The sequence below is a fragment of the Astyanax mexicanus genome, chromosome 22, assembly GCF_023375975.1.
Source record: "Astyanax mexicanus isolate ESR-SI-001 chromosome 22, AstMex3_surface, whole genome shotgun sequence".
NCBI classification, from domain to species: Eukaryota; Metazoa; Chordata; class Actinopteri; order Characiformes; family Acestrorhamphidae; genus Astyanax; species Astyanax mexicanus.
Window position 1 is genome coordinate 25,875,484 of NC_064429.1, and position 24,874 is coordinate 25,900,357.

At 38.8% G+C, this 24,874-nt stretch overlaps 1 protein-coding gene across 4 annotated transcripts in view; it reads left to right on the forward strand.

Annotated features, from left to right (window-relative positions):
- Positions 1-24,874, forward strand: part of kiaa0825 (KIAA0825 ortholog) — a 190,063-nt gene that overhangs the window by 44,146 nt on the left and 121,043 nt on the right. For all 4 annotated transcript variants that reach the window (XM_049470828.1, XM_022667574.2, XM_049470829.1 and 1 more), the window contains exons 8-13: positions 4,499-4,764; positions 8,780-8,930; positions 13,322-13,512; positions 16,768-16,950; positions 18,234-18,353; positions 21,258-21,397. In XM_049470828.1, the coding sequence (XP_049326785.1) occupies positions 4,499-4,764; positions 8,780-8,930; positions 13,322-13,512; positions 16,768-16,950; positions 18,234-18,353; positions 21,258-21,397 (1,051 nt within the window). The remainder of the gene's footprint in view (positions 1-4,498; positions 4,765-8,779; positions 8,931-13,321; positions 13,513-16,767; positions 16,951-18,233; positions 18,354-21,257; positions 21,398-24,874) is intronic.

A 24,874-nucleotide genomic window follows, 5' to 3' on the forward strand; every position in this document is an offset into this window, starting at 1 on the left:
AGTGGTGTGATTGACTGGATGTGAGTCTGTTTTATGCTTGCTTATCTGGATCTCAATTGGCCTTATTTAGGTAGAAATAATCTTGGTATTCAAGATGCGTAAAATGACACATTATAAATAAGGTCTTAGCTGTCTTTTCTTTTTCATTTTGTTGTGTTAAATATTACTTAGCAAAAAATTAGATGTCAAAAACTTGACAAAAACATATAAATACATATAAGTGCATGTAATAAGCAGGAAAAAAAAATCTGCCAATGGGGTAATCTTGATTCTTCAGTAAGATTTCTTAAAATCGCAGTATCAGAATACTTGCAGTAAGACTTAACCTATCAAAAATCTATTTTTTTTTTATCTAAATTTGTATACAAGAATCAGAATAACCTGACTGGTGACTTTTGGTGCTAATTTTGAGTTTGAAGTTCTAATACATTCTAAGCAAGACTGATTAAGATCATTTTTGAATGAGCAAAGTAATCAAACACAATGTTTAGTAAGACAAAAATAATCTTATCAATAATTTATGTATTTATGTAATTTATGATAGTTTCACCTGCTAAAATTTAGTTTTTTAAAGTGTATCCAAAACAACGTTTAATCATTGTTTCGCCCTGAAATTGCCGCTGACGCTTCACAAGCTAATGCTGGACTTCACAAATCATTCAACCTGGTGATCAATCTTTAAAGACATCATCTCCAAGCCTTGGAATAAAACGACTGTGTTTTGCGTGTTTAGAAATTTCAGAGCTTTCCTGGCTGATTTTAATTCCGGGGCTTTGGTGGTTGAGTTGGTGCTCGTGGAAGCACATCACTAACAAGTGTCAGAATTTGTCCACACTCAAGACCTGTACAACACATTTATGTGTAGGTCAGTGCTTCGAAATGAGCAGCTCTCCACTCAAAGGTTACCCCGTGCATGTATTTGCATTCTCGGCTGCCCTGAGACCCGCAGAACCCCCCCTTTCGTTTCTGACGCGCATCACAGCGGACCATAAGCAGGCGCATCATGCTGCCACAAGACTCAGGCTCTGGAGTGCCGCTAGTCCAGATGCATTAATGGAATCAATATTTCATACATTCATATTCATACATTCATGCTCGGGTTCAGAGGCTCCACGTTGCCGGGCCTCTTGCCCCGCATAATGTTTGAGAGAACCATTTATCACCCTCAAATTGCACCCCGAGTTATTGACCACCTCATGTTGACAATGGCTGCGCATCGTCCTTAACCTTCCGCCTTCTGGCGAGGGCCTCGAATTTAGCGCCATTGAAAAGTAGCCCTTAAAAAACTGCGGGCTTTTAAATGTTTTATAGCTTTATGGAGGCCGTCCTATTGGGATCCATATCTTTGATCTGCGCTAGTTACTGCTTCTCTGAGCCCGAGCGGCTGGCTTGAAAAGCCATAAATCTCACAGACACCTCTGGAGTCCTCATCACCTTCAGTGTAGGAGTCGAGCGTAGAGGCAGAGAGGCTGAGAGTCTGAGAGTTGGAGAGTTTGAGAGTGTGAGAGAGTGTATATGTTGCCCACTTTTCTCTCTCGCATTTCCCACCAAGCGCTAAGCTCTTAAAAACCAAACCCTGTTAGTTATTGACTTGATTATAGCTAGGCTGAAATGGCCTGTTGTTTTTCGAGGCCTCTTTTCTCTGCTGAGGCCTCATACACTTGGCGGGAGCCCGTACTTTGCAGTGTCCATCTTTCAGCCTGCCAGAATCTGAATCGTAAAATGCTTTTATGCTTTAGTTTTCTTTGTCTGTCTTATGGTTTATATTGCAATCCTTAACCTAAGGCCATCCTTTTACCTTAGGGGATGGCCTGAGTATAACCACAGCTGTATAAGTTGATCACACCTGTATAAGTTGTGAGGTATTATCTTGTGAGCGAGTTTGAACACTGGACATCTTATGCTCATAGCAAAATCACATTATTATGGGTATAGTGAGGTCTGATAGTGGATGTCAGATGGATGAGCCATTTCATTTCATCATACGAAGTCAACCGTGTAGGCATTTAACATGCCTCGTTCCACAGTGTCACGTGTGTAGCAAAAATATGTAATTAGGAGGATTACCACCCGCAGTGGACAGCACAGTGGTAACGTGTTAATGATTGTGACTGGTGGCATATGTCTAGAACTGTAAAAGGACAAAAAAGACAAGTGACTCTAACAAGAATCACAACTACAACTAATCTCATCAAGCTCATCTATATTCCAGAGGTCAGCACAGTGTTCTTTAAAAATAATTTTATCAGGCCAACTTAACACAGTATAATAAAGGCAAACAAGAGCACTGCTGATTTAAAATAGGGAATATATAATTGCCAAAACAATGCATATCAATGCATATTTCTATTTCTTTCTTTCATTTCAAGCTACTACATTCTTTTTTTCTCAGAAAAAGTACCCTGGAGACTTTTATTTTTTTGTTTTAAAAAGCTAATCCTACATGTCTGTAGTCTGTAATTGTAGCATAATACTAAGTTGTGTAGGAAGGTTCGTTTTTGATACACTTTTTGAAATGTATCAAAAGTCCTAGTTGCTGGGACCCAACCATCCAGTCAGCTTGATTATTGCAATTATTTAATTAATCAATTTATTTATTCATCTTTTAATGTATAACATGTGGGGATAGTAAATATAGCTACATATATATTTATGTGCTTCACAATGAGGACATTTGCCTGGAAATCTTTTTATACACTTCTAAAAAATAAATGAATAAAAAAATGTCATCAATAATCAAGGATTAAATGAATAAATCCAAAATGCGTTTTTTTTAACAACCCTTGGTATGCGAATAAAAATAATTGTCAAACTGTGCAGCTACAGATTCACCACTGCATTTATTATTTATGATAAGTGTAATACAGAACAAAAGCTTAGTTATATTCTTGTGGAGTCCCTCAGGGTTCTGTTTAAGGACCTGTGAAAATCTTGAAGTGAATCACGTATAAGTTGTGAGGTATTATCTTGTGAGATAACCGTGAGGTTAAACACTGAAAAGCTTTTTCATTGTGTATGTTGTACAATGTGTGTACTGGAAGCAAAAAGGTCAGAGAATGCATTTCCACACACAGTGGAGAGCACATTGGGTGGTAATAATCGTAACTAGCAGATTCTGGCTAAAAGATTCTGGCAAATTCTGTTTGAAATTACATTAAATATCAGTGCAGAATATCTCACACAGGTTTTCTTCAAATGTTTAAGCAAGATTCTTCTACTCTGGCACATGACAAAAGTCATTCAAGTGTATTGTCTATCACTGTGTGCCACTAAACATTGTCACGTATTATTTACATGAGTGTTTACCCATTTAAAAAAGTATATAACATATGCTGTGTGATTTTCTGTAAGGGTGCAGTTAACCCTTTGAACCTTAGAGCAGCAACAGGTTATTGAAGGTTGATGCTGATATTTATTGGAGTATGGAGTGTGAGTATGAAGTCACCTCTCACTCGCTTGCTCGTCCACTGTCCGCTGATTGATGGTGCTGGGAGTGTTTCCATTTAAAAAAAAAAAGGCGTCTGTTATTTCCTATGTTCGCCGAGGCCTCAGGACGTGGTAACTCCCAATGGAAAGGGAAGGGCTGGAGCGTATATACACGGTGCGCATGTTTTACTGCTTTTGAATAGCCTGGTGCCGTAACTCATTTCTATAGGTGTATAAATTTGGCGGTGAACTCAGCACATGCGCTGGTGTGGCCCGTTCCAGTGTCGTTCCTGCTGATGTGCTTTGAATGAGGAGCACATGAGTGTGGATGGATGGATGGATGGAGGGAGGGAGGGAGGGAGGGGTAGAGGAGGTGCCGGGGGTGCTTGAGGTGCCTGGAAAGGGTCTGGGGTTGATATCTTCATATTGGAGCTCGGTGCAGGAGGGAGGAGGAAGCAGATTGGAAGTTTTGAGAGCGCACGTTCCGATCCGAGGCTGCTTCCTTCTGCTGATAACCCTTAGGGATCTTCTTTTCAAGTGAGGCGCCTCCCGAGGCGCTTTTTTTTTCTTTGCAGGTATAACACACACACACACACACATACACACACACCCAGACACACATTCGTAATCACGCTCTCACTCAGGGCTTGAAAAGAGAATCCTTTCTCCAGGACAAATGTGGAAACATGAGATAAAGTATTGCTCCTCTTTCCAAATGCCACAGGAGGGGAGCCTGCCAGACTTTGAATCGTAAGAAACGGCCTGGACTTTCTCTCACAGCCGTATCTGCACGGCCGATTCGCTCTTTTTAATACAATGCACATTGGAGGCCTTGTCCTGAGAGTTTTACTGGCGCTAAAGTTGCCTAAACAGATAAACTGCGCTCTAAAAAGAGTGTTCTCTTCAAAAGTAATGTTGGACAGGGTATCGAGAAAGATGTCTCCATCTTTGGGTTACAAGTGACTCTGTATTTTGCTTTTTATTTAAGCGAAATAGTTATTTTACTGGGATAAATCACTGTTTTATATATATATATAAAACAGTTCTCTACTCTCTTTCATTTTCTATACAGTTCTGTTCTAATGTTCTGGAGGAGCTGGATGCTCTCCTGCCTCTGGCTGTGGCTTGTAAAGATGACGCCTTGCTGCCTGTGCGTTCCTGCTATGTGGAAGTCTGTGGACGGGTGATCTCTGCACTGCTGACCAGACTGGAGGAAAGATCAGGGCAGGTGCCCAACACTGCACCCCTCAAAAACCTGCCCACACTGCTGGCCTCCAGCCTCTACATCCAGCAGAGACTGATGCACTACGAGAGTCAGCTGAGGGACAGCACTCGCACGTGAGTGGTTCTACTTTATATCCAGTTTTATTCCATTCTTTTCATATGTGACAGAATACTTATAAAGGAAAAACTCCAGCCAGCTGAGCATCTGAAGCAGCTTGTATTGAAAATACACACAGTGCCACATAAACATTTGGAAACACCTTCTCATTCAGTGTTTTTATTATAATTTTTCTTTATTATAAATGAATACTGAAGTCATACAGACTGTGAAAGAACAAATAAAGTAAACATAAAAGTGTTAAACAAACCATATAAATACTCTGATAAACTTATCCTGTGTAACAGAGGAAACACTTGGTCTTCCTTTTCTGGGGCAGTCCTGATGAGAGCCAGTTTCTTCATTCATCAGTTCATAAAGCTGACTGAGAAAATCCAGCCAAGATGTTTAAAATCTGTCAAATAAAGCAAGAGGTGCCTATTTTTAAGAATTTAGATTTGTTATTTTTATTGTATTTTTTCTCCAATTTATAAGTCCAATTACCCAACCCACTCATTAGGGCTCCCCCTATCCTTAGTGATGCCCCAGCACCAGTAAGGTGAAATCTAGCACATGCCTCCTCCGATACATAGGTCAGCCACCGCCTCTTTTTGAACTGCTGCTGATGCAGGATTGTCGAGTAGCATCACAGCGCGCTCAGAGAAAAGCGGTTAGCAGCTACTCGGTTTCGATACGTCAGCTCACAGACGAGGATGATGAGGAGAAAGAGTGCCATCTACTCATCCAGAGAGAGCAAGGCCAATTGTGCTCCGGCAGCGGAAGGCAAGCTGCATGAACGGGATTCACACCAGCGATCTCCTAATCATAGTGGCAGCGCCTTAATCCACTGAGAGAACCACTCAGAGACACTGAATTTAAGCCTTATCCAATCTACAGATTGGTACTCTGTATGCTTTGTCCTTTGTTCAATACAATAATCACTCATTAATTGTAATGAAGGTAGAATGTTCAATTAATTTATATTAATTTTTGAGGTCATATTGCCCAGCACTTACGTGCACTATTCTAATTAATTGGCTGTAGGCTTCCATTATTTTTCTCATAGCTCCAAACATGTTCAAACATTGGCTGGATGGCTATGATTGTGGAAAGGCAAAAACCTATGAAACTCTATTTTTGAATAAATTAATCATAAATAAAAAATCACTTTAAAGAGACTATTCAGCTCAGAATAGGCAGTCTGAACTTTCCAGTATGAAGCAGCATTTAACAACAATCTAACTCTGTGTGAGTCTATTTAACTAAAATAAATGAAACAAAACTAATGAAGACAGATGAAGTAATGAAGTAGTCTAAAATACTTGTAAGATATTTATTAGCACTAGAGTGCCTCTAATGTTGAGGAAACTTCAGTTACTTCATTTATTTTTCACATTTTTTTACATTTCTTATTCACTTGAATCCAAGGCTAGTTGTGGAGAGTGTGGCTGTTTTTAAAAGCCACTATACTATAAGAATTATTAGACTGAATTAGAGAATCCGTGGTACAGATGATGGTATGTTGATGTTGAACTCCTGACCTGAATGAATGGGTTCTGGAAGACCTGACGTCTTTGTGTATTCTGTCTACAGAACATTTAGTCTCAAAGCATTTGCATATGTTGTACATCAAGAGCAAGTACCGAGGAAAATGCTGCGCTTGCCTTCAATACCAGTCAGGTCAAGGTTAGACTGTAATAAAAAGATACGCATGTTTCAGTTTTTTCCTTATATAATGTTTTATTTTATTCGTGCAAAAAACTTTCAGGCTAATATTTGAAATAAATTATAAATTAAGATAATATATGAAATAAATTATGAAGCATTCTGATTCATGGCAAGTCCAATCATGAAATACATACTGTACATTACATAAGAGAAAAAATACAGTGATGCATAAATACTACTGCTTTAATAACTGGCTGTATTGAGCTGTACAGGGCTTGGAGAGTAATGTTAGCTGGTGTAGCTTTTCTGTAGCATATGTGATCTACTGTGAATTTCTGTGGTCTTAATGTCACTTTAATTATATATATATATATATATATATATATATATATATATATATATATATATATATATATATATAATTTATTTATTTTTTCTATAAAATGTATCTAAATTATTGTTTAGTTAAGGGTTAATCTTTTTTGTAGAATGCAAAGACATGTCCCCAATTTACTGTATTTGTCATGGCAAAAAAAAAAAAAAGCCAACTTCAGTGGTTCTGAAGCAGCAGTGATAAAAAAAAAAATATATGAACCAGAAACACTGATCTAAATCTAGACATTTGCTGTTTTTGTTGTTCAGGTTTTATGATGTATGGATCTTTAAAGGTTAATGAGTTAAGTTAAGTTTTTTTTTTGTTTTGTTGTTTTTGTAAAATACATCAAAACTATAATTAAGGGACACATATAGAATTACATAGTAAATTAAAAAAAAGGTTTTAGTCCTCCACATTAATCCCCTGATATAAACGTGATGAACTGAGATGGTGATTTGAGGTGATTTAATTGGGATGATCTGGAGCTTCACAGCATGAAGAAAAAGCAGCAACTATTGTTCATTAGCACCTCCAGGAACTCCTTCCTTCAAGACACTGAGAAGACTATTTCAGGAGACTCTCCCTCATGAAGACACTGAGATTAAAATACCAAGAGTGTGCAGATTTAAGAATCTAAAGTAGAAAACATATTCTGGTTTGTTTAACATTTTTTTATTTACAGAATAATTCAGCATATGTTCCTGTATATATTTATTATAGTGTTCAATATAAAATTTACATAAAAAAAAAATCATACAAAGAAAGAAAACACGTTGAATGAGAAGAAGTGTGCTCAAACGTTTGACTGGTACTGTATTAAATGCAAACTGCAACAAAGTTGATTTATTATATTGGTTTTAGGCTTTACACTGTTTTACTAGTTGTTTATTAAGATTTAATAAAAGAGAATTGGAGACAATATGTGTACAATACAGCAGGGACACAAATAGACATACATGAGACAGAAATAAGGTGCAGTAGTGGTGGGGGGTGAAATAAGATTTATAATATAAAAGAATGGGAGACACTATATGTACAATACAACAAGGACACAATAGACATTTGTAAGACGGAAGACAATAGTTCAATATTGATGGTGATGGAGATGGAATGACAGTATAAATAGTATATAACAGTAGTGCAAATATGGTATATAGCTTAAGGCTGGTTAAGTGAATGAGATTCTTAAATTTCACAGTTCTTAGGGAATTAAAGTGTGTATGACAGTGCAAGTATAGCAGTAGTGCACGTATTGGGTGTGTAGTGCAGTTTAAAAAACTCAGGCTAAAAGTACTGAACTCCATTCCAGCCCTCAATAGTATGCAATTCTAAATTTCATAAATCACCTCCCATCTCTCTGTAAATGATGAAATGTCAAGAAATGTGCAATTTCTCATTTAGCAACGTATGCATTTCTACACGACAATGAGAGGCATTTTTGTGAAGGTGGAGGCCTTTCTTGAGCGTTTTCTTTTTTTTTTCAATTTATAGTTTGTCGAGCACCTTTTTTCTCTCCCCCCAGATTGTCAGGCCGTTGCCAGAAATACTAAAATGCCGTAATTGGATTGTAAAGAATCGGAGTGTGATCTGCATGGGCCTGACAGAACTATTTATCTATGGGAGGACGTGCGTTTGTCGGAAAACAGATGTTAGCTCGTGAAGAGCCAAAGGGGAAGTGAAAAAAAGTGCGAGAGAGCGAAAGAGAGCGAGAGAGAGAGAGAGTGAGGGAGAGAAAGGGAGAGAGAGAATTGAAAGACAGGGAAGGGGTGGGAGAGGTTGATTGTTTCAGAAAGCACGTGTGGCCTCATATTTTTCGAGAGAGAGCGGGGGGGCGGAGAGGAAGTAGGGAGGTGGTGTATGACTGGCAGGTAATAATCGGAGCCATTTGCTGGTATTAATCACTTAATGCCACTTTGACCCGTAAGCCGCACGGTTCCGCCTCGCTCTCTTAAATCTGGCCCGTGTGTCTTTGATGTGTCCGACTGCAGGCCTCTGACTCTGCTGCCCGTCCAGAGGAGCCAGGATGTGACGGCCGCTCTGAACGAACACCTGACCAGCTACTGCGTCCACGTGTGTGCCACCAGTATACTGCAGGATGCGGAGAGCCACTACTGGGCAGACCCCAAGCCATTTTATGAGGTACAGATGGTGCAAGTGTTTCTCAGTACGGATGCCATATTTTATTAAAGCAGTAAGCCACTGGAGGCCATGTGTAAACCATGGGTTTTACTATGGTGATGTGGTAAAAATCTTGTGGCACACAGCCTCTAGTGGCTCGTTCCTTTTATAAATGCGCAACAAATCACTATAGTGAAGTCTAAAAGAAATAAATAAAATAATAAATATATAATAAATAATGACTCACCCATCTTGCAGTTTAGGAATAGAATAATTGTACTTAATGGCTGTATTTTGTGATCAAGAATTTTTATTGTTTCCCAAAATTTGAACAAAAGGAGCGTAAATGACAAAAAGGTTTAGTAGATACAATCATCTTCACTGACAAAGATAGATAGATAGATAGATAGATAGATAGATAGATAGATAGATAGATAGATAGATAGATAGATAGATAGATAGATAGATAGATAGATAGATAGATAGATAGATAGATAGATAGATAGATAGATAGATAGATTCCATGTGAAGTCCAGGTGTGATCCAGTTTTGTAGGATTGTCTTTTTAGCAGCTATAAATCCAGACAACAACTTAATGCCTTTATTTGATTGTAAATTAAATACCTGAAGTTTGATCTCTGGCTTGTGAACAATATTGCGTTAAACAGTAGGCTGTGGTTGCCAAACAACATTTTTTTTTTCAACTTGTTTTTGTAGGCAGTGACTAAAGTGACTAAAGTGCAAGGGAGCAAACCTAATCTAAACACATGTGATCACTTGTCCCTCAGGCAGCATTACATCAAAATCTGTCAGTCAACAATAAACCATTTTAATGCCTGTACAAAGCAGAGGAAGTTAACCGTGTTAACCATGTTCAGAAGTGGCTTCAACTTTTCTGGGCTCAGCTGGATATGGGATGGACCATCACACATTGGAAACATGCATTGTGGTCAGACTAATCAGTATTCCACTTTTTATTTTGGAAGAAATTATACCATTTGCTCTGTACCAAAGAAGGAAAGGACCAAACCATCCCTGATTGTGGAAACTTTACACTAAACCCCAAGCAGCTTGGACTGTGTGCCTCTGCACTCTTCTTCCAGACTCTGGTTTCCAAATGAAATGCAAAATTTACTGATGATCAGTGATGGTTTGTAGAGACATGTCATCTGCTGGTGTTGATCCACTGTGTTTTATCAAGTCCAAAGTCAGCGCAGTGTTTTTTTGGAAAATCTTACAGCACTTTTCATGGTTCCCTCTGCTGACAACTTTTATGGAGATGCAAATTTTATTTTCCAGCAGGACTTGGCACACTGCCCACACTGCCAAAAATACCCATTAATCTTATATAATATTAAAATGTTCTGATTTGACGCTGATTTTTTAGGTTTTCATTGGCTGTAAGCCCTAATCATAATGATTAACAATAAAAGAAATAAACACTTAAAATAGAAAAGATCACTCTGCATGTAATACATAATCTAATTAATGAGTTTCACATTTTCAGAATTGTCCTGCATTAGCATAGGAGATTTATCCAGAGGCTCAGTGCTCTGTAGAATAGTCTGCAGGACTGTGTCTGCAGTGACCCTCCTGCTGGTCCCTCCAGTGGGAAGCCTAAGGCAGTATTAGTCTGAACCATCTGTACAGGAACAGTCCATTACCGTGGGTCTAACTTATGCCTCCATTATGGCATAGCCAGACAGTGGACATACACACACACCCACACACACACACATTTACACACACACTCTCTGTCTCTACAGGCCATAGGGCAGACATGCCTGCTGTGTGCAGGTGTGAGACTGGCTGCTTGTGTCTGGACCTCTGCTGACCCACAGTCCCACACCTGCCTTCCATCTACCATCACTCCTCTCCTTCTATCCCTTCATTTCTTTAATTCCTCGTGGACCCAGGCCACGGGGTTCAGGATCCTTTACTGTGAAGTGTGACAGATACACTATATGTTTCATTTCCAAGATTATGGATATTAGAACAAGAGTTTATTCTACTTTTATAGGAATAACTGTTTAGTGAGGCCACAATGTTGGATGATCACCACCCCACCTCATCTCCAACTCCTCAACTCATATTTAGCACTATTCATATTGTTTATTTGTAATGTTTATTTCATCTTATACTTAGTTTTACTCATGATTGCACCAATACAGACTTAAAGCAGCTTTTTGTACTAAAGAGTATGTTTTGCTCCTAATGTTATGGAGTATAATTCACATTTAAACCACTGCCATAAATACAAATCACGCTTTGAGCTCACATTTATGGACATACTGTATACATGCATTTGTTGACAAGCTGAAGTAAAAGACGTATATACACTGAAAAGGTAAATTACGCAACATTACATGGTTTTGAAGAGAGGTTTTTCATAGAGCCAGTAGCAGCGTTTCAGTCCAAAGTAGCAATGGCAGAGACACCATTCTCCCTTTTACAGTCATATGAGGGTGAGCATGATTGTACATTTTTTAAATAATGTTGGTTTAACTTGCACTAAGCTAAACATTGTGCTTTATTACGGTGGAAAGTAATTAGACGGTTTAAAGCCGCATTATGAAGCATTTATAGGTTATAATATAGCTACAAATTGAAATGTTGATGCTCCACTGACCTGTAATAAGCAGAGAGGCTCTGTTATTATTGCTACTCTAAGCTCAGCACTTTGCAAACTGCACTATGTAACTTTGGTGGAGCAGTAATGCTGCATAGTCATATTCATGTACAATCCACTAATATTACTCCACTGCCTCAGTCCACATGCTTCTTTCACTTTCACACTTTTATACATCAGCTTGTCCAAAAATGCATATACTGTGTGTGTAAAGCATGTTCGTTAGTGGCGGCTGAAAGCATAGATTCCCATTAGCAAGAAACACCAATTAAAATCATAAAAATATAAGTAGTATCGGGGAAAAAAAATTCATTGCTTCATTGTGGCCAGGCGACTTATTGCTGCCAGAGCAGTGAAGTGAAGTGGGTGAAGTTTCTGCAGCTGGCTCAGTGCTGGCTCTCCAGTGGAGCTCGTTCCAGTCCTCATTACGACATGCTGTACAAGGCTGTTAATAATCACTTTTTGCTCACCCTTAGTACTGTTTCCTCTCTGACTGAAAACAATTAGACTCACAGGAAACCACTCTTTTATTCTCTCTCTCTTTCTCTCTCTCCTAATCTCTGTCTCCCGGTCTCTCAGATTCAATTTCAGATTACCGGTAATTAGTATTGAACATTCAACAAAAACATTCAACAATAACAACTGAAATGACAATATAAATGAACAATTAATAGGTACATAAATATCTTAATTATACGAGTGTTGTTTGATAAATGCTTGTCAGGTCAGTGGGGTTTATGTCATTTTGAGTGTTTGTGTTGGGTGATGTTCTGAAGTCTGCTGATGGTTTCTCCAGGTTTGGCCTTCAAAGCCTGTTCATGTTCAGTGTGTGTGAGTGTGTGTGTGTGTGTCTCAGTGGGTTTGAGGGAACCAGGTGTGGAGTGCAGGTGGTGTGACCGTGAGCCTCTGTACAGGAAGACAGGCCAAGTCTCCATCTCTGATCTTCATCTCTCTGATTTCCTTCCATCTCTTCAACACTCTCTGCTCTTTCTGTTTCAGAAGTCTGATTTTTAGCTTTAACTGACTTTATTTAATACAACAAACTAATTTAATTGTTAAATTGTATAGGATTTGATTCTTTGTCTAATTTGATTTGCCTGATTTTATTGTTTTGTTTTGTATTAAATCTTCATAACATGTGTTGATCCAGTACTTAGTATCTGTATTTGTCTGATACTATATATATATATACACATACAAAATAAGAGACCACTTATGAGTTTCTTTGATTTTACAAAATTGAAAATGTAATCAAGCAGAAGATGGATGATAATAAGCCATCAAACCAAGCTGAACTGCTTGACTCTTTGCACCAGGAAACATAAAGTTATCCAAAAGCAGTGTGTAAGACTGGCGGAGGAGAACATGCCAAAATAAGTAAAATTAATTACTTTAAGTTGAAATTATTGACACAGATGTGCAAATGCACATATACAGCTTGTACAGTCCCAGTAGAAAAGGACTGCCAGTATAATAGGACTTTGTAATGCCTGACATAAAAAAAAAACAGTTACTTTAAGAAAAGCAAGATAGACTGTTTTTATTGTTTTTTTATACTATTGAATTAGTAAGACCCAATATGCCCCAATACTTTTGTCCATATGGTAAAACAGAAGGAAAATTAAGATACAAGGAAACTATTTTAAATAAATTTTACATTAAAGCATTGCGGACACTGAGTAAGAGAAAATAAAATGTACTAGTAACACTTGGCGTTTTGTATTTATTATTTTCTATCTTTTTCCTCTTTCTCTCCTTTTCTCTCCCTGGCCCTCTTGTTCAGGGTGAAAGGTGTTCCTTCTCAATCCAGATGTGGCACTATTTCCTCTCTGGCCTGCGCAGTGACCTGTGGGGGTCCGTGTCTCCGGCGCTGGCTCAGCAGACCCTGGCTCAGGTGCTGGCTCAGACGCTGGAGCTCCTGCTTCAGAGATACTCCAGAGCTCAGCCCTCCTACAAGAGACTCCCCCAGATCAGGTACCAGACATGCAGTCATCCTCAACCGTCCTCAGCGCTCAGCTGGCAAAGCCATCACACAGAATTTGGCCGTGCATCTGAGATGATAAAAGTTTTTACTTTTATGTCTATGCAGTTGTCTTCAATAGGACATTTATGAAAAATAGATATCTCACTGTGATATGGGAAAAACAGGCTTTTAAAATGATAGTTCAGGGTAAAAAGCAAATTTATCAAAAACGTCAGACTTACATAAAATGTATCTATCAGCCAACACATGTCTGGGGTCTGCTGTTGGACAAAGATGGCTGCTAGTAATGGTTTTAGCTATATGACATACGTATAGATCACAGAGATTCTTTGCATGAGGGACAAGGCCATCGGTCAATATTGAATGCTGGTGATCTTCTGGCCCTCAGGTAACACTGCATTAAACACAGGCAGGTTTTGCGCTGGAAATAACTTCAGCACTGGGTTTAGAAGCACTTCCAGAAATCACTGTCTGTGAACACAGTTCATTTGGTAATCCACGAATGCAGTTAAAGGTGTATGATGCAAAAAAGAAGCTACTGTCATCTAATGTCAACACTATACAGAAATGCTGCCGTCTTCTCTGGGCCATATTTCAGAATTTGATTAATCATACCACAGAACAGTTTTCTATTTTTCCTCAGTCCATTTTAATTGTGTTTTCCATTTTAATTCTACATTTTTGATTGTCTTTGCAAATGCTCTTGAGGATACTATTAAAGTACCTGGAAATGTTCAGATTCACTGACCTTCATTAATTAAAGTAATTTGTTTCTTTAATTAGTTGAGTAGTTCTTGCCATAATATGGATTATAACATTACTCAAATAGCGCTATTCACTGTATACCAACTCTACCCCTTTACAACTGTACAACTAATGCTCTCCAACACGTTAAGAGGATGGAAAATTCAAGTAATTAACAAGTTCAGGATAGATATTAACTGAAAGCCAAAGCTGTCATCTAAGCAAGAGGTGCCTACTTGGAATAATCTAAGATATAAGATGCAGATTCAAAATCCAAAAGCACTGTGTAAGACTGGTGGAGGAGAACATGCCAAGATGCATGAAAACTGTGATTAAAAACCAGGGGTATTCCACTAAATATTGATTTCTGGACTCTTAAAACTTAATGAATATGAACTTCTTTTCTTTTGCATTATTTGAGGTCTGAAAGCTCTGCCCCTCTTTCAACCATTTCTCATTTTCTGCAAATAGTTTAAAATTTTCTCTTAGTGAAAATATTTTTATTTGGAATTTGGGAGAAATGTTTTCTGTAGTTTACAGAATAAAACAACAATGTTCATTTTACTCAAACATATACCTATAAATAGCAAAATCAGAGAAACTGATTCAGGAAAGTGGTCTCTTTATTTATTTATTTTTTTAAGAGCTGTATTTTGCAATCAAGCTTGATTATAATCTGAGGTGAAGGCTGATACTGTAAAAGCTGAGGTGAAGCCACAGTGTATCTGTGAACAGTCGTCAGCGCTACCTGCCTCCGTGATCTCGGCCCGTATCTGCAGCACCTCACGAAACACTAGCCCGCCTGTCCGAGAGGGCTTAGCAGACAGTTTTGAATGCTTTAGTGATTGCGCTGGTGCTTGGCCCCCGGGCCGGGCGCAGAGCTCCAGATTGGTGGAAGTGGAACAGGCTCTCTTTTGTTAGCGGGCGGCCCCAGCCTGGCCGCCTGGCTCCGGGCCCCTGCTCCGTCATGCTCCACGGTGCTGGGCTGGAGCGGGTCTGGACCTTACTAAGGCCTGACTGCAGGGGCCTTGTGTGCTGCATTAGCACATACTTAAAGTGGTTAAAGACGCTCTGGCTAGTGAACGCTGAGAAAGCGCAGAACGCCCGGAGGCTGAAAGGGAGGAAGTAGGGAAGGAGAGTGAGAGTGAGAGAGAGAGAGAAAGGTGGGGATGAATGGAAAGACTGGTTTACATTTTTTTTTTTTTTCTTCAGTGTGTTTTGCTGCAAGGACACCCGGTTACAAGCTGCTGAGTGCAGGCTCGGCTTAAAGTCTGCCAAGCAGATGGGCCTTTTCAGATTCCTTCTCTCTCTTTCTCTCTTTCTCTTTCTGACATCTCTTTCTCTCTGTTGATCTCTCTGTTGAATTTCTCTGTCTGTATTTCACCCTTTCTAATATTCTATTTTCTTTTTATCTTTGTTACATCTATTTTATTTCCTTTATTTCAATTTTTTTCTCTTTTTCTTCTCTCTTTCTTTGTCTCCATATGGTCAACAAATGATATTGAATAAGCATATTGTGAAAGAAGGGAAAGAATGTTGATGGGGTGATGAAAAGGGAGATTTGATAAGAGGATCTAAGTGGGTGTTTTGTCTTACCCTCTGCTGGTCCTGATGCTGAGCTTGTGCAGACCAGCATTATGCATACTGTATGTGATATCGCATAAATCATTTATATGAATAAATGGTATATTGAGGATTCAAAGTAGACATAATATGAAGTGCACCTTGTTTTAGAGCTTGTACAGATACAGTACACTGAAATGCCAAAAATATTGGGAATCTTGGGATAACAGGGCTTGGTGCAGTTTGCAATCAGTTTGTTAGCTGAATGTGGGAATGCTAATGCTAGTTCGGCAGCTTATGTTTGTATTTAGCTAGTTAGTTAACCTAGCTAACACTTTGTGTAGCACACTGTAAACTCTTGCATATGTGTTTTTGTCTTTTCTCTGAAAGTCTTGGTTTAAATTGTAAATTCACCAGAATTATTTACAGTGTACATTTTAATAAAGCAGATGATCAACATCCGAAATGTACCATTGTTAGCTTACTGCTTATGTAACAGCTGTTTATTTCATTTTAATTAGCTGTTTTTTTTATATTTTAATGTGTTTGAGCTAGTCTTTCAAAAGGAAGAATAAAAATAAGCAGGGAACTAAAATAAACTGAAAAAAAAAAAAGTTAGCAAATAGATCTCCTTAAATAACTAGGTTTATCGTTTTATACAGCTCTGGAAAAAAATAAGAGACCACATAAAAATAAGTTTCTTTAATTTTACCAAATTGGAATATAATCGAGAGGAAGATGGATGATCACAAGCCATCAAACATAATATAATGTTATCCAAAAGCAGTGTGTAAGACTGGTGGAGGAGAACATGCCAAGATGCATCGTTATCCCACCAAATACTGATTTCTCAGCAGTTAAAACTTTATGAATATGAAGTTACAGTATGTTACAGTATGTGCTCATTGACCATCAAATCCTCTTCTTTCCTGTTTCAGAATGGACATCACAGCTATCCTGCTGTGTGTGGAGGAACTGATGTGGAGTGTGTGTGGTAGTGTGGAGGAGCTGGTCAGGCCGTGTCTGTCCTCAGGAAGCTGGGTGTCCTGCATTCACAGCCTGTGTAATCAGTTCCTGAACGTGTGTGTCATCCTCACTGCTCCTCTACCGCTGATCCACAGGTACTGTAAACACATTTACTGTCAAGCACTGTTCGTAGAGAAGGTGTGATTAAATCTAACCTCTATTTACTATACAATCTGTATAGTATAGTCAAAACATATGCACAGATGTATTGGGCCCTTTTCTATTCCAGCAAATAGATAGGTCCAAAAGAGCATGAGCAGGAAACTCTGTTATTGAAGAACTCCTAGGTCAACTAAATAAAAATTAGAATATCATTGAAAAGTCACTATATTTCAGTAATTCAGTTCGAAATTTAAAACTCATATATTATAAAGATGTATTACACAGTGATTTATTTTAAGCTTTTATTTCTTTTATTTTTGATGATTATAAAAAAAAATCAGTAGACTATCATTGACCATCAGTTCATTTTGAATTTTATTTTTTAAAAAGGGACCAAAGTCTGGAGGAAGATAAGAGACACACAGTCCAAGTGTACTTTATCAATCAGTTCAATCAGTGATGGTTTGGAGAGACATGTCATCTGCTGGTGTTGGTCCACCATGTTATATTAAGTCCAAAGTCCTTTCATTTTCCAGCAGGACTTGGCCCACAGCCCACACTACACTGCAAATTGATGTTATAAAATATTCTAATTTTCTGAGACACTGACTTTTGGGTTTTCGACATGGCATCAGTGAACTTGTTGACAAAAAAAAATAACCCACCCCAGATTGCTGTTAAACAATAATATTGTGTAAATGATTTCGGGTGTGGTCTATTCTGATGCACAAAAGATATATATGGCGTAAAAGAGTCAGTATGTGCAGTGCATTCTGTTCCCCTTAGGCCTGTCATAATAATTAAATTTTCGACTTATCGTTCAATAAATGGACATGAGCTCAATCATTTTAATTATTGTTATATCGTACATTGTGTTTGCCCTTACAAAATGTACTGTAGGGGTGACAACCGTGACCCGGTAGTGCAGAACACAAACACAGGGAGTTAATAAACTCAAAACTTCATTATCTATCTATCTATATCTAAATACCCTCCATCAACACCCAAAACAAACTTAAAGAAACAAAGTTACGGCTATAGACGCTTAACTTGAGGTTTGTGTTGCCTCAGTAAGGTTCTTTATGCGTGTCCAATGCGGGCCAGCTGGGACTGACCGGGGCTGCGCTATAACCTACTTTGATTCAAGCTGGTGTGTTATATGTTTTATTTTGTATTTTTTTGACAATGAAGTGTATGTGTACAGTAGCTTGTTTTGTCTATATAACTGACTGTGTCATAGCACAATTTTACAGGTGCTTTGTTTTGTTCTATCTAGTACCTTTCAGAAGGAGCTTAGTGAGGGGATTACCAGCACTCCAGCAGAGCCAAGCAGCAGCCAAGCTCCTTTCTGGCTGAATGTGATCAACCCTACCCTCTTCCCACAGGAGCTACTGAGGTACATGGGTTTTAACAATTAAAGGAGGTCTTCAGTGCCATTTTATCATGATCTAATTATATTAAACTGAAAATTCTATATATAAATATAATCAGAGAATTAACAGTAACCTTGACAAAATAGTTTGACAAAAATAATGTGAATCATCTGGCGTGAAATGGACCGAAAATGCGACTTAAAATATTCAGCGCAGTCAAACACACAAGTCATGCCCCCCCCCTCTCTCTCCGTCCCCCACCGCCTCCCCTCACTGAGCTTCACTGAGCTAATGCAGACCAGATGCTGATGCCACTGTTGGTCATGCTGTTTATGCTGATGTGCGCTGCAGCTTTTACACATGGGGTGTGAAAGGCTGAGCCTGAGCCGTAGGAGGGCCGAGAAACTGGGGCAAATGTCAAGTTCATGTGACATCACCCTCCTCAAACCGCCGCCCCCCTCCCCGTCCCTGCCGCTATGCGATATCACTGAAAGTACTGATCTCACAAATCTTCCCTGAGTCCTGCTCCCACTGGCCTTACAGCTCTGAAATGAGTTTATTGTTATTACTTTGTCGATTTATATGCACCTTGTCCTGTTCAAGACTCTCTCATATTTTGCAGCGGGAGTGCGGCCGAAGACAACATCACAAAACATCACAATTTCCATGCACGCCTATTGTAAAATGCATGTTTTGATTGTGTGGGTGCACCTGTTTGATGTCTTTTTGCTAAAATAAATTATAATTTATTACATGTTTAATATTTAATATACTGTGGTAATTTGTATAGATCGGAAATAGACCAGATATGTAGCGAGATCAGATAGATCTCAACCAAAAAATGATGCAATTGGCTGATTTGTCTCTAATTTACACGATTCCTTAGAGCCAATCAGATCCTATTTTTAAGTTAAGGATTATAACAGCTCAGCACGAGTCTTGTTAGTCGCAGGACACTGCCATTCCCTGTTCAAACACTAGATAAAATTACACTGCTCACACACAGCTGCAGAAACCCATTGAAACCAACATAGTACCGTACTATGCAATTGCAAGGCTTGTGTAAAGAATGTGTAAAACTAACGTTGCTTGAGAAGAAAGCAGAGTACAACCCTTTAGCAAATCTAGGAAAAAAGAAACAGAACATGATATAAGACCTGGCAATGATATATTGTCAAAATCGCCTGGAAAGGTTCATTAATTAGCTTCCACCCCACCCTCAATTATCATCTGTGATTGACAGATTAAGCTGAAAAAGGATCAGTAGGATCAGAATGCTCGATCTGTAGTCATTTTTGTTAAGACCAGAAGTTTATAAAGTTAATTGACTGAGATAAATTAGTGAGCAATGCGGATAGAAATAGAAAAAAATAATCTATGGTTTATGGCTGGGTGGTGCTACTGTCTAAGTGTCTGCCCCATCATTGATAAATCAAGAGCTTTTTGACCTTAGTAATGCTATAGCTGCTCAATCTCATCCCATCATTCCCCCTATGACTCTCCTCATCAGTGTAATGCTAGTCAGTGCTTCTTTTATCTGACATAACTAAATTGCCAGCCAACTTCCTCCTACAGGGGTGTTCAGTAGGGGTTGGCCAATACATTGATATTACGATATATTGTCTCATTTCGAACATATTGTATTGTAACTTTTCGTATTTTGTATCATATTGTATTGTATCATATTGTATATCTTAACACATTGTATCGCATCAATATCTGGCATCAAGTATGGAGCATTTCATCTTTTTTAGTAACATAGATGCTGTGAAGTATTGTAGAGAATTGTCTCACAATGTATTGAGTGTCGCAGAATCACAGGATCATGATATCTTCATTATCATGGGTAACGCATTGTGATAATATCGTATTGTGAGATGCCATGTGATTTCTAACCCTAGTGCTCAACATTCCAGTGGCATTACTTTATTCCCAGCTTAAACTAGTGCAGTGCTCTGGCATCTCTTCCTCTTAAAAGAAGCACTTGCTGACCTTTACACTAGCAGCACTAGTAAAAAAACATGATCGAGGAGTTCTGCTTAGTGGGTGGGATTTGACAGTGACAATTTTATTTAATAAAGCAATTACAGAAAGCGATAAGAATGTAGATAAATGTCCATTATTAAAGCAAGAAGAATGTAGAGACATATGAGAATGTCATAGATTTGTTATTTAGGGAGATGCGCATGTTTGTCTGTGTTGAGATCTGTGAGAAAGAAATTGAGGAAACTCCAGAGAGAGAGAGAGAGAGAGGGAGGGAGCAAGAGAAGAGAAATCTAACCCTGTGGTGTGGTTTTCTGATTTATCTGGCTTTTTAAAGGAGCTTGTTGGATTTGTAGCCACATGACATCATAAATTGTCTGTTCTGGACTGAGTTTTTCCTCCTCTCAGGCAGCAGGGTGCACCATGCTCTACGTTTCAACAGCTGACTCTGCTGCGTCTCTCCGCATCACATGTGCAATGTGTTCACTTTCACTCGCGCTCAGAGATTATTGAAGCGAATAAAGCGCTCGAAACGCAGGCAGCCCGTGAGATGTCACTGTAGCTCACGTCAGCGGCGGGTGTAAATTTTAATCTGGAGAGTTTACGCGGCTGCATAAAGACTTACAGTTACTGCGGAAGAAAAATACGCCTGTGGCTCCCTTCCAAAAAACTTCTTTTTTGTTTGGAATCCCTCCAAATGCTGAACACACTCCCCAGAACTCGCTGTCATCCCCGCTCCCACGTTTGCAGCTTTAATGAGCAAACATATTAGATATGAGCCGGCAGAATCACTGAAGAACTGACATTTAAAGAGGAGCCTGGGGCAGAGTTACAGTACATTTTGTGTTGAGCGTAACGAGATGAAAGACTGTGTGTGCGCTCCAGTGCGGATTCCTGTTGTGTGATGGCTAAACAGATTAGTTTTTGTTTCTCTTTGGTTGCAGGGAGCAGGAGGCGGGCGAAGGCTCGGCTCTGTGGCTGCTGAAGCTGATGGGTTCGGGGCCTGGCTGCTGTCCGGCGCTTGTCCTGCAGGCCGCGCTGCACAGTGACTGCTTACTGCTGCGTTTGCTGCTCTCTCGTTCTCGTAAGCCTGTCTAACTCCACACTTCAGATGCATTAAAGAGCCATACATATCTCTATAATTAACTGCAACTGTGTTGCTTTTGACTGTATTTATAAAGAAGCTTTTACATTGTTAAAAAAAATACTGTAAATACAGCTCTGAAAGAAAATTAAGAGACCACCTCAGTTTTAAATCAGTTTCTCTGATTTTGCTTTTTATAGGTACATGTTCGAGTAAAATGAAAATTGTTGTTTTATTCTATTAACTGCTGACATTTCTCCTAAATTCCCAAATTTAGAGCATGTATTTGCAGAAAAAGAGAAATGGCTGAAATAACAATAAATAAGCAGAGCTTTCAGACCTCAAATAATGCAGAGAAAAAAAGCTCATATTCATAAAGTTTTAAGAGTTCAGAAATCAATATTTGGGGGAATAACCCTGGTTTTTAATCACAGTTTTCATGCATCTTGGCATGTTTTCCTCCGCCAGTCTTACACACTGCTTTTGGATATATTTATGCCACTCCTGGTGTGAAAATTCTAGCAGTTCAGCTTGGTCTGATGGCTTGTGATCATCCATATTTCTCTTGATTACATTTGTACGTTTTCAATTTGGTAAAATCAAAGAAACTCATCATTTTTAAGTGATCTCTTATTTTTTTTTTTCCCAGAGCTGTATATTGCTAAATATAACGGTTCACATTCACAAATGTAACATTCACAAATCTGTCCCTGAAATTTCTCACATGCTCACATTGATACGTGTATAAACGTCGCCTTCTTCACCAATAAAAAAAAAAAAATAATATTTGAGAGACGGCTTGTAGCTTTATAAAGGGAAATGGATACATATGTGGAGCACCTTTTGCTGGAGTGGAGAGTAAACAGCTAGTCTGAAGTACTGAAGCTCAGGTCGAGGAGGTGAAAAAAGGCCAGGTGGTTTGCTTTTGCTGTTTTTGCAGATATAGCTCCACAGCTGCCCCAAGAGATGTGTGGGTACGCAATGTGTTTGTCCATATACAGAAGCTCAATAACAATTTGATTATTTTTAATATACAAAAAAAACAGTTTTCCCTCATCATGAGAGATGAACACTCCTCAGTACAAAACTAAACAATATAATTGACCCTTTTTGCTCTCCTCTGTGTATCTAATTATTCACTGGACACCATTAAACATTAAAAGCTTGTAATCTTACCCATAATAATCCACAAACAGCCATTTAAGATCATTGTTATGACTCAATACACGTCTTAAACTGAGCAGGCCTTTCTCAGCTTCAGAGTGCCCAATTTATGTGTATACACACACACACCCATCACCATCATCATCATCATCACCCTCATCATCACCTTTAAATCAATAGTGCTCCGTAATAAACACTCATCTTAGCGTTGGGAGCAAAGTGAATGACCTTTAAAGATTTGCCTCTCTTCACTCGCCACTTGGAGAAGTGTAACCTTTAAAGACTGTTTTGAGCTTGCACATTAATTCACATTATAGATAGCTCATTAATAACCAGGTTGGGCCGTAAGGACGGCTGCTTCCGCACCGCTCCGTGATGCGAGAATTACAAAGCCGTAAATCAACACGCTACAGCTGTGTCCCGGCTAATTAAGAAGAAACACAGTGGCCCGGTCTTCTTACACGCAGAAAACCCTTTTAGATGTATTTGACTGGGTCACGGTGTCCCTGAATGGTGGGTGAGCATGGACACAGAGCATGGACAAAATTCCCTATTTACTTAAAGGGAATGATTTAAGGATCAATTAGTCAGTCCATATTTTTTTTTTCCGGTCAGGAAAGCTGTGGGAATCATTGGGCACAAGGCAGAAATATTGCAATATCCAACAATTATTTAACTTATACTAAATTCCATTATTTTGTCTAATTTTTAAACTTTATATGTTTCAAATAATTCAATTTTAATATGACTTTTTCCATGTCCCTTGGATTTTCCCATCCATCTGGCACCCACTCTCAGGCCTTGCTCTATCTAAAAGTACGTCACCTTGCCATGAGCATGCTGGCCAGTACTCACAAGATCTCACTCATGAGAAAACACCTCACAACTTATACAGGTGTTAGTGTTTCCATGCCATCCCCTAAGGTGACATTTCGTCATCACTTTACCTACTGCTATATCATAACTTTTTGGCTTATTAATGGCTGAAATAATAAAAAAGAAGCAGAGCTTTCAGACCTCCAATACTGCAAAGAAAACAAGTCCATATTCATAAAGGTTTAAGAGTTCAGAAATCATTATCTGGGGGAATAGCTTAATCACAGTTTTTATGCATCTTGGCATGTTCTCCTCCACCAGTCTTACACACTGCTTTTGGATAACTTTAAGCCAGTCCTGGTGCACAAAAATCAAGCAGTTCAGTTTGGTTTGATGGCTTGTGATCATCCATCTTCCTTTTGATTAAATTCCAGAGGTTTTCAATATGGTAAAATAATTTATTTTTAAGTTTTTAAGCAAGGGGTGATTCCTGGGTGCAAGCACAATTATCAGTATGTATCATCCATGAGAATAACATGATTGATTGCGTTGTTTGGGAAGTCCTAGCTAAGTAAAGGTAAGTATTATGAAATGCGTTCCTCTACATCCCTGTACTGCTGAGGCATTAACCCACGCATCGTCCGTTCAAGGAGTTCTTCAAGGCCTGTAACATGACAGCTATGGGCACAAACACACACTAATAAAGTCACCGTAGGTCAAATGCTTTTGTTTCTTTCGCTCCTGGAAAAAGGAAGGCGTAATCGATCGCCATCCGTTCTTTCCAGCTCCTATTAAGCCGAGCGGTATTAGCAAACTGCATCCTTTAATGTGGCAGGTAATTTAGGCCTGTCATTTCAGAACGGCCCAACATTTGTCAAAGGAGTGCAAACAGCACCCTGCTTTCCATCAGAGATGCTCAGTGAGTGCTGCATTTCATTCACTCGCCTATTCAAATGCCTGTCATCTCCTACAAGGGAGACTGACAGTGGCTCAAGAAAGCAAAAGGCAGCATCGCGCCGCTGCTGTCTGCAGCCCTATAGGCCTGACAGGACTCGGACAAGGACATTTAGTCAAATTCATGATCCTCTTGTCTGCTGTCCTTGCACACTGGATGTTTATCCAAAAAGTCAGATGGCTGCCTGTATCCCAGTGGACCCTTTTGTTACCTCTGCTCCAGTGTGTTCAGTTTAGATGGCCTTGAATTTTGCTGTAGTGTGGCACTGTGGTGCTGAGCTATTGAATTGGACTATGCTGTTCGGTTAAGGGTTCTTACCATGGTGGGATCATATGAGATCAATTTTATTTTTATTCAATTGTGTTTTGTAACACAGAGAAAAACCTTTTAGATCCAAAATAGGGCATGGACTGAATTGAATTAAAGGTAATTATTTAAAGATTCAGAATTAATCTCACGGACATTTTTTTTTTTGAAATATTCAGTTATTTACCCTATTCTAAATTTCTTTTTATTTTTAAAAAAATTGTCAACTTTAAATG